The sequence below is a fragment of the Callospermophilus lateralis genome, chromosome 20 (assembly GCF_048772815.1).
Source record: "Callospermophilus lateralis isolate mCalLat2 chromosome 20, mCalLat2.hap1, whole genome shotgun sequence".
Lineage (NCBI taxonomy): Eukaryota > Metazoa > Chordata > Mammalia > Rodentia > Sciuridae > Callospermophilus > Callospermophilus lateralis.
In genome coordinates, this window is record NC_135324.1 from 7,160,457 (window position 1) to 7,175,391 (window position 14,935).

General features: G+C 44.3%; 1 protein-coding gene across 2 annotated transcripts in view; it reads left to right on the forward strand.

Moving 5' to 3' along the window:
• The window catches only part of Srgap3 (SLIT-ROBO Rho GTPase activating protein 3), a 246,053-nt gene that overhangs the window by 159,192 nt on the left and 71,926 nt on the right, over nt 1-14,935 (forward strand). For both annotated transcript variants that reach the window (XM_076841053.1, XM_076841055.1), the window contains exon 4: nt 8,651-8,713. In XM_076841053.1, coding sequence (XP_076697168.1) covers nt 8,651-8,713 — 63 coding nt within the window. The remainder of the gene's footprint in view (nt 1-8,650; nt 8,714-14,935) is intronic.

The following is a 14,935-nucleotide window of genomic DNA, read 5'->3' on the forward strand; positions in this document are numbered from 1 at the left end:
TCTCATATATGGAAGCTAGAGAGAAAAAAAGGGGGAATACTGGGAAATTATGTGGGCCAAATTATTTTGTTATATTGTGTGCCCTTACATATTTGTAATAACAAATCCCATAATTATGTACAACTATAATGCACCAATAAAGAATAGGGGAAAAAGAACATAATACCTTATTTTAAAAAATAAGGACTTACAAGGAGAACTTTCCTGATCTTCAAATGCTGGGAAAATACTAAGATTTTCTAAAAGCACTGAAAGGCCAAACAAAACACATCTGCAGGCCACAAGCTGCCACTTGGAGGCCTTGGTTTAAAGCAGTATTTCTCACTGAGGGGTGACTTTGCCCCCTAGGGAATATTTAACAATGTCTGGAGATAATTTGGGGATGTGAGTAGGGAAAGGTGCCAACATCTAGTGGGAAGAGGTCAGGGATGCTACTAAACATCCTGCCATGCATAACATGATTCGCGTGACAAGGAGTTGTCTGTCCCTAAGGAAGTTTAACTGGGGTTAGCTATAGGTAGGAGAAAGAAGCAGAGGAGCCACACAGAACTGGGGCACCTGCCATCATGGTCCCTGGTCTTGAGGTTGGTGAGTCTCACAGGCCTGTTTGCAACAGAAAGGCTCCAGGACTGTGCCCTTTCAACCCCACGGAACCATGGCTGCCACAGCTAGGCCTTCTCTGACCTGATGTGTAGATGTTTTCACTGTCCCCACACTTCCTCTGCATGAAGGAGGCAGCATGCCACCTTGGCAGGCATGAAGGTAATGTGAAAAATGTGGGCAACAATGCTCATATGTTGCTACTCAGGTCCCCAAGGGCTGGGTGTGGAGGCCTGCTAGGATCATCAGGGTTTTGGCCTTCTGTTCTGGTGGAATGTTTGGTTTGGGTTCCTCATTCAGTAGTTTTTGGAACTGTTGTTTAGAATATTTCCCTTCCCAACTGTAAAATAATAATGCCTTTGAGTCCTGTGTAGTTCAGTGGCTACTCACTAAGCATCTGCTCTGTGGACAGCCCTGGGCTGGGTGTGGGGAACAGAGACTCAGGTAGGTTCCATCTGGTGGCTTATAGTCCTATTGAGGAAATACAAGAACAGACCAAACAGGCCTTCCCCATCTGTTATGGTTTGACTCTAAGGTGTTCCCCTCCCCGCCCCCCCCCCCAAAAAAAAACTCCCATGTAAATGTAGGAATATTCAGAGGTGAAAGGTTTAGATTTTATTTTTGCATTTTTTAAATAATTTTTTTTAGTTGTTGATAGACCTTTATTTTATTTATTTATATGTGGTGCTGAGAATTGAACCCAGGCCCTCACACATGCCAGGCAAGTGTGCTACTGCTGAGTCCCAGCCCCAGCCCACTTTTTGCATGTTAAAATTTGTTCTAATTAGTTACACATGACAATAGAATGCATTTTGATTCATTATACACAACTGGAGCACAACTTTTCATTTCTCTGGTTATACATAATGTAGAGAGTCATACCATATGTGCAGTCATACATGTACCTAGGGTAATGATGTTCATCTCATTCCACCATCTTTCCTGCACCCGAAGGTTTTGATTTTGAGGGCTGTGATCTAATCAGTCCATCCTTGTTTGAATGGTTTGACTGAATGGTAACTGTAGGGAATTGGGGTGTGGCTGGGAGCATACCCTGGAAGGGTTCATCTTCCCTGCAGTCCCTTCTCCTATCTCTCTCTACTTCCTGGCTGTGATGAACAGAGCAGTGCTCCTCCATCACACCCTTCCACTATGTTCTGCCTCTTCTTAGGCCCAGAACAGTGGACTCAGCCAACCATGGACTAAACCTCTGAAACCATGAGCCAGAATAAAACAAAAGAACAAAACATCATTTTTATTAGGTATTGGTCGCAGCAAGGAAAAGCTAACTATCTAGTCCACCCTCCATATACCTGCGTCTGTATCTTTATGACGCACAGCCCTGAACATCATGGGTTTTGGCCCCCAAAACTTCAGTTCTGCTCTGAAATAAGCCAGTGCTCCATCAGCCTCCAGGATCTGGCCCAGCCTTCATTCCCAGCTTACCTCTTCCTCCTTTTGTAAACCACTCTTTCTACATTCCCAGGTTCCTGCCTGTGCTCTGAACTCCTCTCCTCTTTCTGCTACCTAAAAGGCTATCTCTGGCCATCCATGCAAGGTGGGATGGTTCTGGGAGCACAACTTCCCCATCACTACCTTTTACATTCCCTTACTTCCCTTCTGTGTCCTGCCTTATAACAAGGTGTGTTCTTGATCTTCTACCCCACCATACTGGGAGATTCCTAAGGCAAGGGTTAATGAAAGATTTGACTTTGTATCTTCTCTTCTCTGCACAACTTCCTAACCTCCTCGCTGGCATTTCATGAGTGTTGATTCATTCTGTTCTGAATTTTCCTGGGCACATCATTTGTGCCCCATCTGTGCCAGGCACTGACATATGTGTTATCTCTTTTCCTCCTCATAGAGACTCCACCATATCTGTGATACCATTCCACTTATACAAATAAGGAAACCAAGGCTTAGAGGAGCTGTCCCTTCATTCATGCATAGATTTGCTCAGAACATTTATTGAGCATCCATCCACTGTGTGACAAGCTCCATAGCATTGCAGGAATGCAGGAATGTGGCAGTGAGATGCTGCAGATGGGTACCAGGAAGCACACTCTGAGACATCTGAATTTATTTATTTATTTACTTTTTAATACTTTTAAAAATGTGTTTATTTTTATGGGGTGCTGAGGATTGAACACAGGGTCACACATGCAAGGCAAGAGCTCTACCCCTGAGCTGCAACCCCACCCCAAGACATCTGAATTTATCATCTAGAATGGCTGGGGAGCAATTTTGGGATAACCCTTGGAAGTGTGAGGAAAGGGCCAAGGAGATGGGAAGGTCAAGTGCAAAGCAGATGGCCTAACTAGAAGCCTTAATTAGCTATGGGGTGTGCTAAAGAGGGAATGACCCTTCAGGGCTGAGACCTGAGAAGCAAGTCCTATGACCCATCCTTATCAGTCTTTGAATGAGGCTGCACCCAAAGGGATGTCACCTTGTCTTTTAAGGCTATGCCTGAAGGGCACTTTGAGCTAAGGACTGTCTGCCTGCAGCACATGCAGCAGCCACGGAATCTGAGAGAAAGTCTCTTTGCTGTCATGGGGCTTACATCCCAGCAGGGAAAACAAAGAATGAGTGAAAAAACAAGTAAACAACAAGACTGTTGCCCCTCACTGCACAAGTGCAGAAAAGACAAACAGGTGCTTGTTCTGATGCTCTTAAATTTAAAAGATTAAATTTTGGGGAGCATCATTAAAGGGGGGAATTGTAGTGGCACCCCCTCCTCCACAGAAAATCTTAACTAAGCTTCTCCAGAAATCTTTACCATGATTGATTTCAGGACTATCAGTAAAAGTGTCTCTACAAAAGAGTTCAGTGTAGGTAAACTTCCTTTTTTCCTGTTGCTCTATTTTACTTGGCCACTAACCTGGAAGAAATCAGCATTCCAGGTGCTAAATGCCCCTTTACTAGTTTTCACAAATGTTTATCCAGTATAGTAGTTTGTAGAAGTGTGTTTGAAAATGCAAAATTTGATTAAAAAAAAAAAAAAGACAAATCCTTTAACAAGGCCTCTGACCTTGAGCTGTAGCCTCACAGAGATGTCTACATTTCTAAGATAAGTTACCAGTTTGGCTCCATGGTAACAGCTGGCAGGGGAGGAAAGAAAGGGGAGAAGAAGCTCTTCCCTTCTCAGGTGTTGTCCTTGAAGAGTTAACCTCCCAGAACAGTGAAAGAAAAAGCTACTTTTAGGTGAACCTCTGCAGACTGTGAACTTGTGAGCCCCTCCCTTATATGCGGGGTATAAAGTTCTGAAACTACCTGAATTCAGGGTTCGGGGATTAATTAATTATAGTGAAAGCTGTGCCCCCTGAACCTGGATGCAGCCAAATAAAACTGTTTCCTGCTATCTTTGGTGCCCTGACTTGTCTGTCCCCTACAACCATTTTACAACCGGGGAAGCTGAGATGCCAAGAGGTTCAATGAATGAAAGCCTCGCCTCCAATTCAGGTCTCTATGGCTCAAAATCGACCCTGACCCACTGCATAACCAGACCTACTCTGAGCACAGGCTCAGGAGTCAAGCTAAGGAGCTGAGACTTGATCCTGTGTACAAGGGGGAGGGATGCAGAGAAATATATTTCTAGGACATTTGGGTATAGACATGAAGAATGGATGATTAGCTCAAAGAGACAAGCTGTGGGGACTTTGTTAAGAGGCAGCTTCAGAGATTTGGATCTGTAATGATGATGATGATGTGCTCCAGGAACTGGTGGGGGAAATGAGGCTGGATCCTTGAGGATGCTTTTGGCTGCAAGTAACAGAGAACCCCAGTGTACAGTGGCCTAACCCATAAAGCCACAGGAGTGAAAGTAGATCGGGAGGCAGGCTCTGGGATTTTGGTTCCATCAGTTACCCAGGAGATCATGAAAGGAGTCGAGTTCCTTTTGCTCTGCCACCCGAAGGCAGCTTCCTCTTTGGGTCCTAAGATGTCTGCTGGTGGCGATCAGGGCTACATGCTTTTTTGCTAGCACTTAATAGAAATGCTAAAACCTTCTCTTCAATGATATAAGTCCTCTTTTTCTGTCCAGGTAAGTCATATACTCACCACTGGACTAGTCCAACACAGAAGAATCCAGAATGTTTTCTTGGGATGGAATCAGCTTCCCTGTAAGATCTAAGTTGGAGGAATGAAGGCAGGGTCAAATGCATGACTTCAGTAGGAAGCAGCAAAGGCAAGAAGAATTGACAGGGAGGGAAACCCCATTGCCTGCTACACAGGATTGGGCAGTTTGAAAACAGCACACAGTGATATATTGAAGAGGAGAGATAACAAATATATATATATATATATATATATATATATATATATATATATATATATATATACACCTCGGATAACTCCAAGAGCTCTAGTCCACAAGCCCAGTAAGATATTATCCCATCCGCCAAAATTGAGGAGATAAAGAGAGTTTGGTTTCAGGAGTTCTCTTTTGGATACTTTAATTTTGATGTAATGAGGGTACAGCCATACTGATTTGTACCCATTGAAGATATGGTTCTTTGAACTTGGGCTCAAGGTTGTATAGGATGGAGCCCCAGGAGAGAGGCCTATGGAGATGGTGACATTGCTTCTGGTTACTGAGAGGTGGGTGCTGACATCAGGGACTTGTGGTAGAACCAGGTGGAAGGAGCTGAGAAGGCACAGCTGGAGCAAGGCAGGACTTTTCCCAGCAAGGCTGCTTCTAGGATGGGGTCCCTGACTGACAGGCATCCTTGCCTATGTGCACAGTGACAGGGATAAGACACTGGAAGCAACCTAAATGTGCAACTCTAGAGAGCTGATTAAGTTAACTATTCTGCCTCTGGTGTGTAGAATACAGCATGAATACAGCTATCTTGGCTGCCACAGAAAAATCTATCATTAAGTAGAAAAGCAAGATGCAGAAGTTTGTGTTAAAAGAGAACATATGATATCCAAATGTGTGCTTGCATATCCACTGCTTCTGGAAGGCATCAGAAGAAACTTTTCATAGTTCCTCTGGGCGGGGTTCTGGGAGCCTGGGAATCTTTTCTTCTTACCTTGTCAGATGATGGAGTTTCTTGCACCATGTGCATTTATTACCTATGACAAAAGTTCATAAAAATAAATACATAAGCAACAGGCTTTTAAGTGTCAGAGATGTTAGTGATCCTGAGGACTGACAGGAAGCCACGGAGTGGTGCTGGAGAGTCTGGAGTCAGCTGCAGTAAGGCACACATCAAGGGAAGAGGCCACGGGGGAAGCTGAGGCACTGAACTGCCCAGAAAAACACAGAGAATAGTGGGTAGCTGGTTGGGTTCATTGAGCACCATTGTAAAGCAGGGAGGCTGCTGAAGGCCCCCTGTTAACTCTACACAGGCTCCACCTGTTTTTTTTTTTTTTTTTTAACGAGATATTGAACCCAAGGTTGCTTAACTATTGAGCCACATCTCCAGCCCATTTTTATGTATTATTTTGAGACAGGGTCTCACTAAGTTGCTTAGGGCCTCCCTAAGTTGCTGATGCTGGCTTTGAACTTCCTATCCTCCTACCTCAGCCTCCCGAGCTGCTGGGATTTCAGGAGTGCACTTTTATTTTTGAATGAGTCCCCTTTTTTTAGCCACTGGAGCTGGAAAGATACCTAAACAGATCTCTGAAATCACTCCCAGAGCTTTAGGCTACATGTTGGATCTGATGTAGAAACAACTAACTTCAAGTAATTCTTGGCATTCTGGACCCAGATGCTGAGAGACAGGGCTGTAGGGCAAGAAGAAGGAGCCCAAGAAGTCATTTTTCAAACTGGACATGGTAGCACATGCCTGTAATCTCAGTGACTCGGGAGGCTGAGGCAGGAGGATTGCAAGTTTGAGGTCAGCCTCAGCAATTTAGCAAGGCCCTAAGCAACTCAGTGAGACCCTGCCTCAAAATAAAAAGTAAAAAAAAAAGGTCATTTTTCTGATACTGAGCCTCCTAACCCAACCAAGAGTTGGAGGAAGGCTGATCTTTGCCCGCCAGCAGCTGGTGTAGCTATGAGGCTGAGAGAGATAAACAGAGAGCACAATGGCTCAGCTGCTCAGAGAGCAGAGATCAGGGCTCCCACTTGCAAACCTATTATGGCAGTCCATGCAAATAGGAAGAGTGTCTTAGAGCATTCAGGCTGTTGTGACAAAGTGTCATGAACTGCGTGGCTTTTAAAGACAGAAAATGATTTTTTAATGTTTTGGAGGCTGGGAAGTATAAGATCAAGATGTTGGCAGATTTGGAACATGATGAGGACCCTTATCCAGGTTCACAGATGGCACCTTCTCACGGTGGAAAAGGCTCGCTAGCTCTCCGAAGTCTCTTCTGAGGGCACTAGTCCCATCATGAGAGTTCCACCTTTGTGACCTCCTGAGACCTCATCTCTTACTACCTTTACCCTGGGGGTGAGGATTTCAACACAGGAACATTGGGAGGATACAAACATTCAGAGCATAGCAGAGACTACTTACTAAAATAACAATAAATACAATAGCAAGAATCCTAAACTTTTTTGGAGATAACTGCCTCATTGTTTTCATGTCTTTCAGTATCTTGTTAGTCACCTCATGCAAAAAGATTTATGATTAATGAAACTACACACTGCAGCTCCCTCTCAGAAAGTCTCCAAGTACCTAAGATTCTTAAAGGCACTGAAAAGTCCTACATTAAGCTAACTTACCTAACTTTGTTCAAGAAGCTTCTCCCAAATGCATGTGGTCACAGAAGTCACTGTCATTTTAATGTAATAACTGACAGTGATGTCCAGACCACGCTTCAGGAAGAGTTTTAGTTTAATCTTTTTATTTAAGGATGAGGTATCTTAAGTAAAGAGAAGTAACTTTCCAAGTCTCCATGGTCATTTGGTAACACAATGGATTTGAGAACCTACATCTCCTATCTCATGCCTCAGTGGATTTTCTGCTAACCTACATGGCTGCTGTCCCCTTGTTGGCGTGGACATATCAACAATGTGGACCTGCTGCTGTAGCAGAATCCAGGCAATGATAGGGCAAGATTCGGTGGCTCGGGGAACTTGCATGTAAGAGGGCTGCACTGAAATTTGGGGTCAAACCAAGATTTAATTCATGTTGAACCAGGCCCTGAAAGCCTGGACATCGATATCCAATGGGTGCTAAGTGCTGGCTCCTGGCCAAGACAGGCCTTCTGCAAGCAGAAGGTCACTGACTTGCTGGGCATTTCCTGGATGCAAGGAGAGTTTCCATTACTCTCACAAGGAAATGTGGAGCTAGCTCATTGTTACTCAAGCTGAGACCTATGGAACCCTATGCTCTAGAGTTGTTCAATGAACACTGAGCAAGGAAAACATTCTCTGTCATTCTAGCTTAGGACACAGAATTCAAGAAAGATTCCTTAAGGCTTTCCAGAATCTTTAACATGCTCACATTGCTATGAGTCACAGGGTAAGGAAGTGATGTGTAGAATTCCCTGACTATATGACTAGGGAATTCCTTTTGCAAGCAGTTTAATTTGTTTCACACACAAGTTTGAGGAATTCAGATCTAGATCAATGAGGTTCGTTGATTTTTGCATTCTTTCCCACCTCATCCCAAACATTCCTGCCCTTTCTGTGTTGAAAAGAAATTGCTGAACACAACCAGAAAATGTCTCCCCTGACATTAAAAAAAAAAAAATTAAAAGGGCCAGGGATGTATCTCAATGGTTAATGTCCCTGGTTTCAATCCCCAGTAATCTCCTCCCTGCCAAAAAATTAAGCCTGGCACAGTGGTGTATGCTTATAGTCCCAGCAACTCAAGGATTGTAAGGCCATCCTGGGTAATGTAGTGAGACCCTGTTTCAAAATAAAAAATAAAAGGATAAAAAAGGGCTGGGGACACACCTGCTCAATGGTACACCATAATCAGTAGCACACATACAAAAATTTAATTGATGCATAACATTTGTACGTATTTATGGGGAACAATATGATAATTCCATTTGTGTATATGATGTGTAATAATGAAATCAGGGTAATTCGCGTTTCTGTTTTCTCAAATATTCATCATTTCTGTGTGTTGACATTTGTTCTTTCATATTTCAGAGTAAGGAGATTGGCCTGCAGATGCATGAGGAGCTCCTGAAGGTGACCAATGAGCTCTACACAGTAAGTTCTGCCCAGGCTCACTGCTTTTGGGGATTGGGTCACTTGTCTTCAGTACCCAGAGCTGGAGGGAGGCAAAACAGAGGTCTGGGATGACCCTGGGCATTTTTGCTGTATCTTGTGCTGCAGTCACAGTGGACATCATGTCAGGCTATAATGATTCACAACCCCAGCTTCTGATTCTTTGTATCTGCGGTAGGGCCCAGGCATGTTAGTTGTTAAAATTCACATGAGATTCAAATGACCTTCCAGATATGGGATGTTATATTATGAAAGCAAAGGACACAGAGCTCAGTTTGGGTAGCCTGGGTGTGAAGGCACTGAGAGCAGAGATGTGGACTCTAGAGCCACTGGGGCTATTCCTTACTCTGGGGCTTGAAGCAGGCATGCAGTTCGGGTCTTTGCATCCTCACCTGCACAATGGAGCCCCATTCTGAGGATGATGTGAGGTGTTGGGCACGTTAGCCTGTCTTGCTGTTTCCAGGGGATAATTTTACAAGATCAGTTTGGCCCAAGGCTAGCCTTGTTATGTGCTAGGAGTCAAAATCCAGCTGCACTTGAGAAGGGTGTTAGAATCGAAGATGGCAAGTGAGTTGGGAGTACAGACACCCTGGGTTATGGTGCAGGTGCTCACAGGCTGTGCTTTGAGCAGGATTTGACTTCCTTGGAGAGGAATGTGGGGAGCCCTATGCATAGTCTTGGGGAGCAGGTTAAACACCAGGCCTCTCACCTTCCTATGGCACTCATAGTAGAACTATTGTTGTAAATACATAGAGGTTCCTTATAAAGCTTTTCATTAAAAGTCTATGTGAGTGGGAAGAGGTTTCTGCATCTAAAATGACATTTGAAAATTCCCAAGATGAGGGAAAAGAACTGTGTGCTGTTTGAAGCCCCTTCTCTTTGGTACTGCTTCTGTATTGACATCCTATACAGCCAGCAGGTGCTAGACTCCTCAGGGACTCTGCACCTTTGTCCAGATCCTGGACCTCAGGTGGAAGACCTGGATCTTGGGCAAGGTATTTGCTTTTCTGGGCCTCAGCTTCCCAATCAGAAAAATGGGTGTAAGTGTTCCTAAGTAAATGTTGAAGCTTGTAATTCTATGAATCCAAGTTAAGGAGTAAAAGTTGAGTCCTGGACAGTTTTCAGTTGGATCATTCTTAGGGTAAAGGAAGAATTGCTGCTTTACAATGTGAAGTATTTTGCATCAGCTGGTCATTAAGGGGCAGAGTAGCCCACTGACTTAAAGCTCAGACTCTGAAGCCAAAATCTGGGTTCAAAGCCAGTTGTAAAAAAGAAATAATAGTAAAGCTGTCCCTTGGTATCAATAGGGATTTGGATCCAGGACCTCCTGTAGATTCCAAAATCTGCGTATGCTCAAGTCCCTTAGGTTAAAGGGCACAGTATTATGCATTCTCCTTTGCACTTCAAACCATCCCTAAGTTACTTATAATACCTAACTCAATGTAAGTGTATGTAAGTGTTTGTTATATTGTATTGCTTTGGGACAAGAAAAGAAGTATTTACATGCTCAGCACAGATGCAGTTTTTTCTCAGATACATTCAACCTGCAGTTGGCTGAATGCTTTGATATAGAACTAGCAGATGGGTGGGGGAGCTGACTGTACCTACTCACTGCATGTTCTTTTGAGAATGAAAGGAGGTTGTGTTTGTAAAGTGTGTTTAGAACATAAGGAAGCAGTGGATCAGAGGTTAGTAATGTTACTATCACCGTCATCATCATCTCACCCTTGATGAGTTCGGGTGGCTTACCTTCCCCCATAGCATTCCTACCTGAGCTCCACATCCCAGGGCCCCGGGACCATGGGGGTCCCTGTCCTTCCTTCCACCCTCCAGCTGCACTCCTCTCTTTGGCACTTTTCATTGCCCCAAATACCTCCACTCTCTGCTTCTTATCACTGCACTTCTTGTCTATAACTGTCTTTTTTGCTCCTTGGCTTGTTTTTGTCAAACTCATTTTTCAAACTCAGATTAAATCCCAACACTTTCTGCAAGGCACCACCATTGGGCTTTGAGTTCTATGGCGGTTTTCCAAAGATCTCTTGGTGTCAACATCTCTCCTGTGTTGGAATGCTTGGAGTTAGGTCTTCACTGGATGTGTATCGCTGCACTAAAGGCCCAAAGGCCCACATTGAATAGCTGTGTGGCCTTGGGCTCATCCTTCACCTCCCAGTTTCACCCATGAAAAATGGGGCTGGTCATCTTTCTGCAGCTTGTAGATTGGGCAGTTTCAGACTGTTGTCAGAGATCAAGAGGATGGTGGTATCTCTCTGTGACCCTCATGGTGCTGGTGCCTAATGGGCCCTGAATCTAGCAGATGCTGTGTGCTCAGCTGCCTGTGGGCAGGAGATGGGGCAGGGGTTCCCCCACTGTTTGAGGCCCTCAGGGTGCCAGCAGTACCCCTCAAGATCCTTTATTCTTGACTGCACACTGAGTCTTCAGTACATTTGGCCCTCCATATCTGCAGGTTCTGTATCCCATGGATTCAACCAACTGAGGATAGAAATTTTTTTTTTCATTGCATCAATTCTGAACAGAGTTTTTTTTTGTCTCCATTCCCTAAACAATACAGCACAGTAGAACTACTGCTTACGTAGCATAGCACTGTATTAGGTGGTGTAAAAAAATCAGTACACCGGAGGATGTGTGTAGGTTTTTGCAAATACTAGGCCATTTTACGTAGGGGACCTGAGCGAGTGTGGATTTTGATGTGGGAGGTGCCTGGAACCACCCTGCACAGATAATGAGGGATGACCCTAGTCAAAAGCATTAAATTCAAGCATCTGGGGCTGCCTGCTCTGGACCCATTGCCACTGTAGGGCATCATGGGGGATCGGGAACATTTCAGAGTTGTTCTTTCTCTCAGGTTCTTGCCCATCCTTGGTGCTCCCTGGGTGCTGACTAAGCAGAGGAAGAGGAATGGATTGTGAATAAATGAGAGGAATTGATTTTTGCCTACAAGGAGTGGAGAATCTGGGCAGAGAGAAGGAATAAAACATGTGAACTGTTGATATAACCCAAGATGGAGCCTAGTACTTGTAGACACGTGGGCTTGCATGGGAGACCCCGAACAGGAACAGTGTGGAGGACAAGGGGTGAAACTTGTTCTCCACCGTGTGCCCAGAGCCCTTCATAGTGCTGACCTCCTTGAAGCCTTCAGTGCTTGTTTCTTGAGTGAAGACATGAGAGGATGTGAGCAGACGTGTGAGAGATTGATTGAGAGAAGGAGTGGGGAAGAGAGGAAAAGAAGGACAGGATTCAGAAAACTGATGGCCCCAGGTGGGCCACAGTAATAAGAGATGAACTTGAGCTTGGTGCCTTTGGAAGGATAGGAATTAACATATTATGTCCCGTCTTGCCATTTATGGAACACCTAAAAAACTTAAATTGAGCAACATGGTAACTTTGAAATAAATATTCATTTTTTTAAAAATATTTATTTCTTAGTTGTAGTTGCACAGTACCTTTATTTTATTTATTTTTATGTGGTGCTGAGGATCAAACCCAGGCCTTTGCACGTGCCAGGCAAATGCTTTACTGCTAAGCTACAACCCCAGCCCTTAAATATTCATTATTTTAGAGTTCCATTCTTCTGAGAAAACTCATAGGTAAATGGTTAGTGAAGATACTAATATTGTCAATGACATTATCATTATTATTAATAATAAATTATATAATAAATGGGCTCTATGTTATTATCTCCAAATCTATTTTAATGCAGCTGTCACTTTCATTGAAATATTTTTAGAATTGAAAACTTGAGACTTAATGGGTTAAAGAAACAGAGGGGAAGAAAGGAAGAGAACAGGAATTCTAGTAGAGGATCTCAGTGGAGCCAACTGATTACACACAGATGTGCTTTTGACTTCCTATTGCACTGCTTACTAGCCTGGCCAAGTGGGTTAAACCTTGTCTTGTCAAAACAGGGATGACAATGACAACTGGCTCTTTAGTGAGTGCGTAGGATAGATTTCACATTGTATTAAGTACTTGTTATGTATTACTGAATGAGCACTCACATTTTGCAGGTAAAGAAACGAGGGCACAGAGAAGTAAATGACTTATTAAAGGCCTTTGTAGCAGTCATCAATTGCTGCATAACAACCACCTCAAAATTTAGGGGCTTAAAACAGCTGCCATTTTGTTTGTTCTTGATTCTGTGGGTTTGTAATTTGGGCTGAGCTAATTTCTGGCCAATTAAAAAAAAAAAGAAACCAAAGTGAGCAGATCTCATAGGCAAGCACTTTTCAAGGTTCTGCTCAGGCCACATTTGTCAAATCCCTTTGCCAAAGCACATCACATCCAAGCCTGGGGGCAAGGATAGAAAGTGAGCTCCTCCCTCCGAGGTAGTCACTGCACAGTCACAGTGAGAAGGGCTGTATCTGCAGCAATGCCTGGAACTATTGGTTCCCCTTTGTGAACTGTCCACCATGGCCACCCAGTTGCTGTGTGTTCCCCTGCTGCCCCCTCATCATGCTTAATTGCTAAGGGCTTCTAGTTACCATTTGGGTTCCACAAGTCTTTTTAGAGCCCTTTATTCCCCAGCCCAGCTTCATGACCATAGTAACAGGAATTGATGACGTAGAGAAAGGATGATCCAGTAAACCCCATTCTTTTCTTTTTTTAATGTTCTATAAAGGAGGAGGGGGTCTGTGAGGGGAACTTCTGGGCATAATGGTGATGGAGATATGTGCTGATGGCCATCTATCTCCTTCCTGAGGAGAGGCTCATCTCTATCTGGGACCAGGAAGGATGCAGAGGAGACTGCAGGCCTGGGTATCTTGTTCCCTTATTCCTTCTTGCATTCACTCAGCAAGCCTTCCCTCTGCCCAGGCCTCGTCACTCCTCACTGAAGCATGCTTGCACAGGTGTGTGTGCACATATACACTCACGGGCACATTAACACATATGCAGACACACTAGCACAAGCATGTGTGTAGGTACATACTCACATTTAAGCATTATACACTAGCACACATGCACACATTAGCACAATGTATGCACGTTACATGTTGCATACGCACACACACACCCCTTAACCACATTTTTGCCTGAAGTCCCATCAGTCTGACACATTATAGCTTTGGTCATATGTTGGCTTGGGAGGAAAAAAGGGCAGGCAATGAGACTGTGGGCCAGCAGCAGAACCAAGACAAAACAACAGATAACCAAAAAGCTTCACTCTGTTGTCATTGTTCAGCTAAAAATATGCTTAGGTTGTCAGTATGTTTCTAGATCATGAAATGCATCTGTTGTGTTATAACCAACTGGCACCCCAGCACCCCCCATTGCACCCCCTCCTTTGTACTTGGTCACTCTACTCCAGGCTAGGACAGAACTGCTCTACTCCAGCCTGGGACAGAACTGCTGGGTGGGTCGCTCTACCCCCAGCACAGAGCTGCAGGAGGAGTCACTGTGATTTTGGTCAGGGAAGAGTGGGAGGGGCCCTGTGAGTGTCCATACCCAGCAGCAGCTGGTGACAGGTAGACAGTGATTGGAGTAATGAGTGGGCTCTGCCTTTTACAGAGCCAAGGTTTGATTTGATTGTGCACTGGGTTGGGGTATGAAATCCACTTGGACCTCCAGACAAATCTGTGCAAAGGCGCCTCCACCTGATGTCTGCCCTCAGGGATTGGACAGCTGGAGATAGCCTCAGAATGAGAGGTCGGGAACCGGGATTCTTTTCACAAATCCTTCCCAGGCTGTCTGGATATCTTTCTAGAATGACCTTCAGGCAAATCCCCATGGTTTTGACATAGCATTGGAACCCTCTATCACTTACTTAATATTTTTCTTTTAATTGCCCACACTCTCTCCCCATCCTAATTAATTAGTGAAAAAGCAGCTGTGTGTATTGGAAAGAACACAGGTTTTAGTGGCAGATGGATCTGGATTCAAGGCCCTGTCAGGCAAAGCCTCAGAATCCAGCCCTTCCCTAGAATATGGGGGTATTTCCAACTCATCTATCTAGAATTAGACTGAGGAGAGTACATGCTACAGAGGTTGGCCTAGTGCCTAGCCAACATTAGGGGTTATCACTGTGTCTTTTATGAACGAGTGAAGCATACATATCGTTCCTGCAAAGTTCTGAATCTTTCCTTTTTCTACAACCTCCTTTTGCCACTGGCCCAACTGAGTTCCAAGTATGTTCTGCCCTAGAAGGTGCCATAACTTCCTGCTTGACTTCCCAGCCTCCAAGCCTGCTGT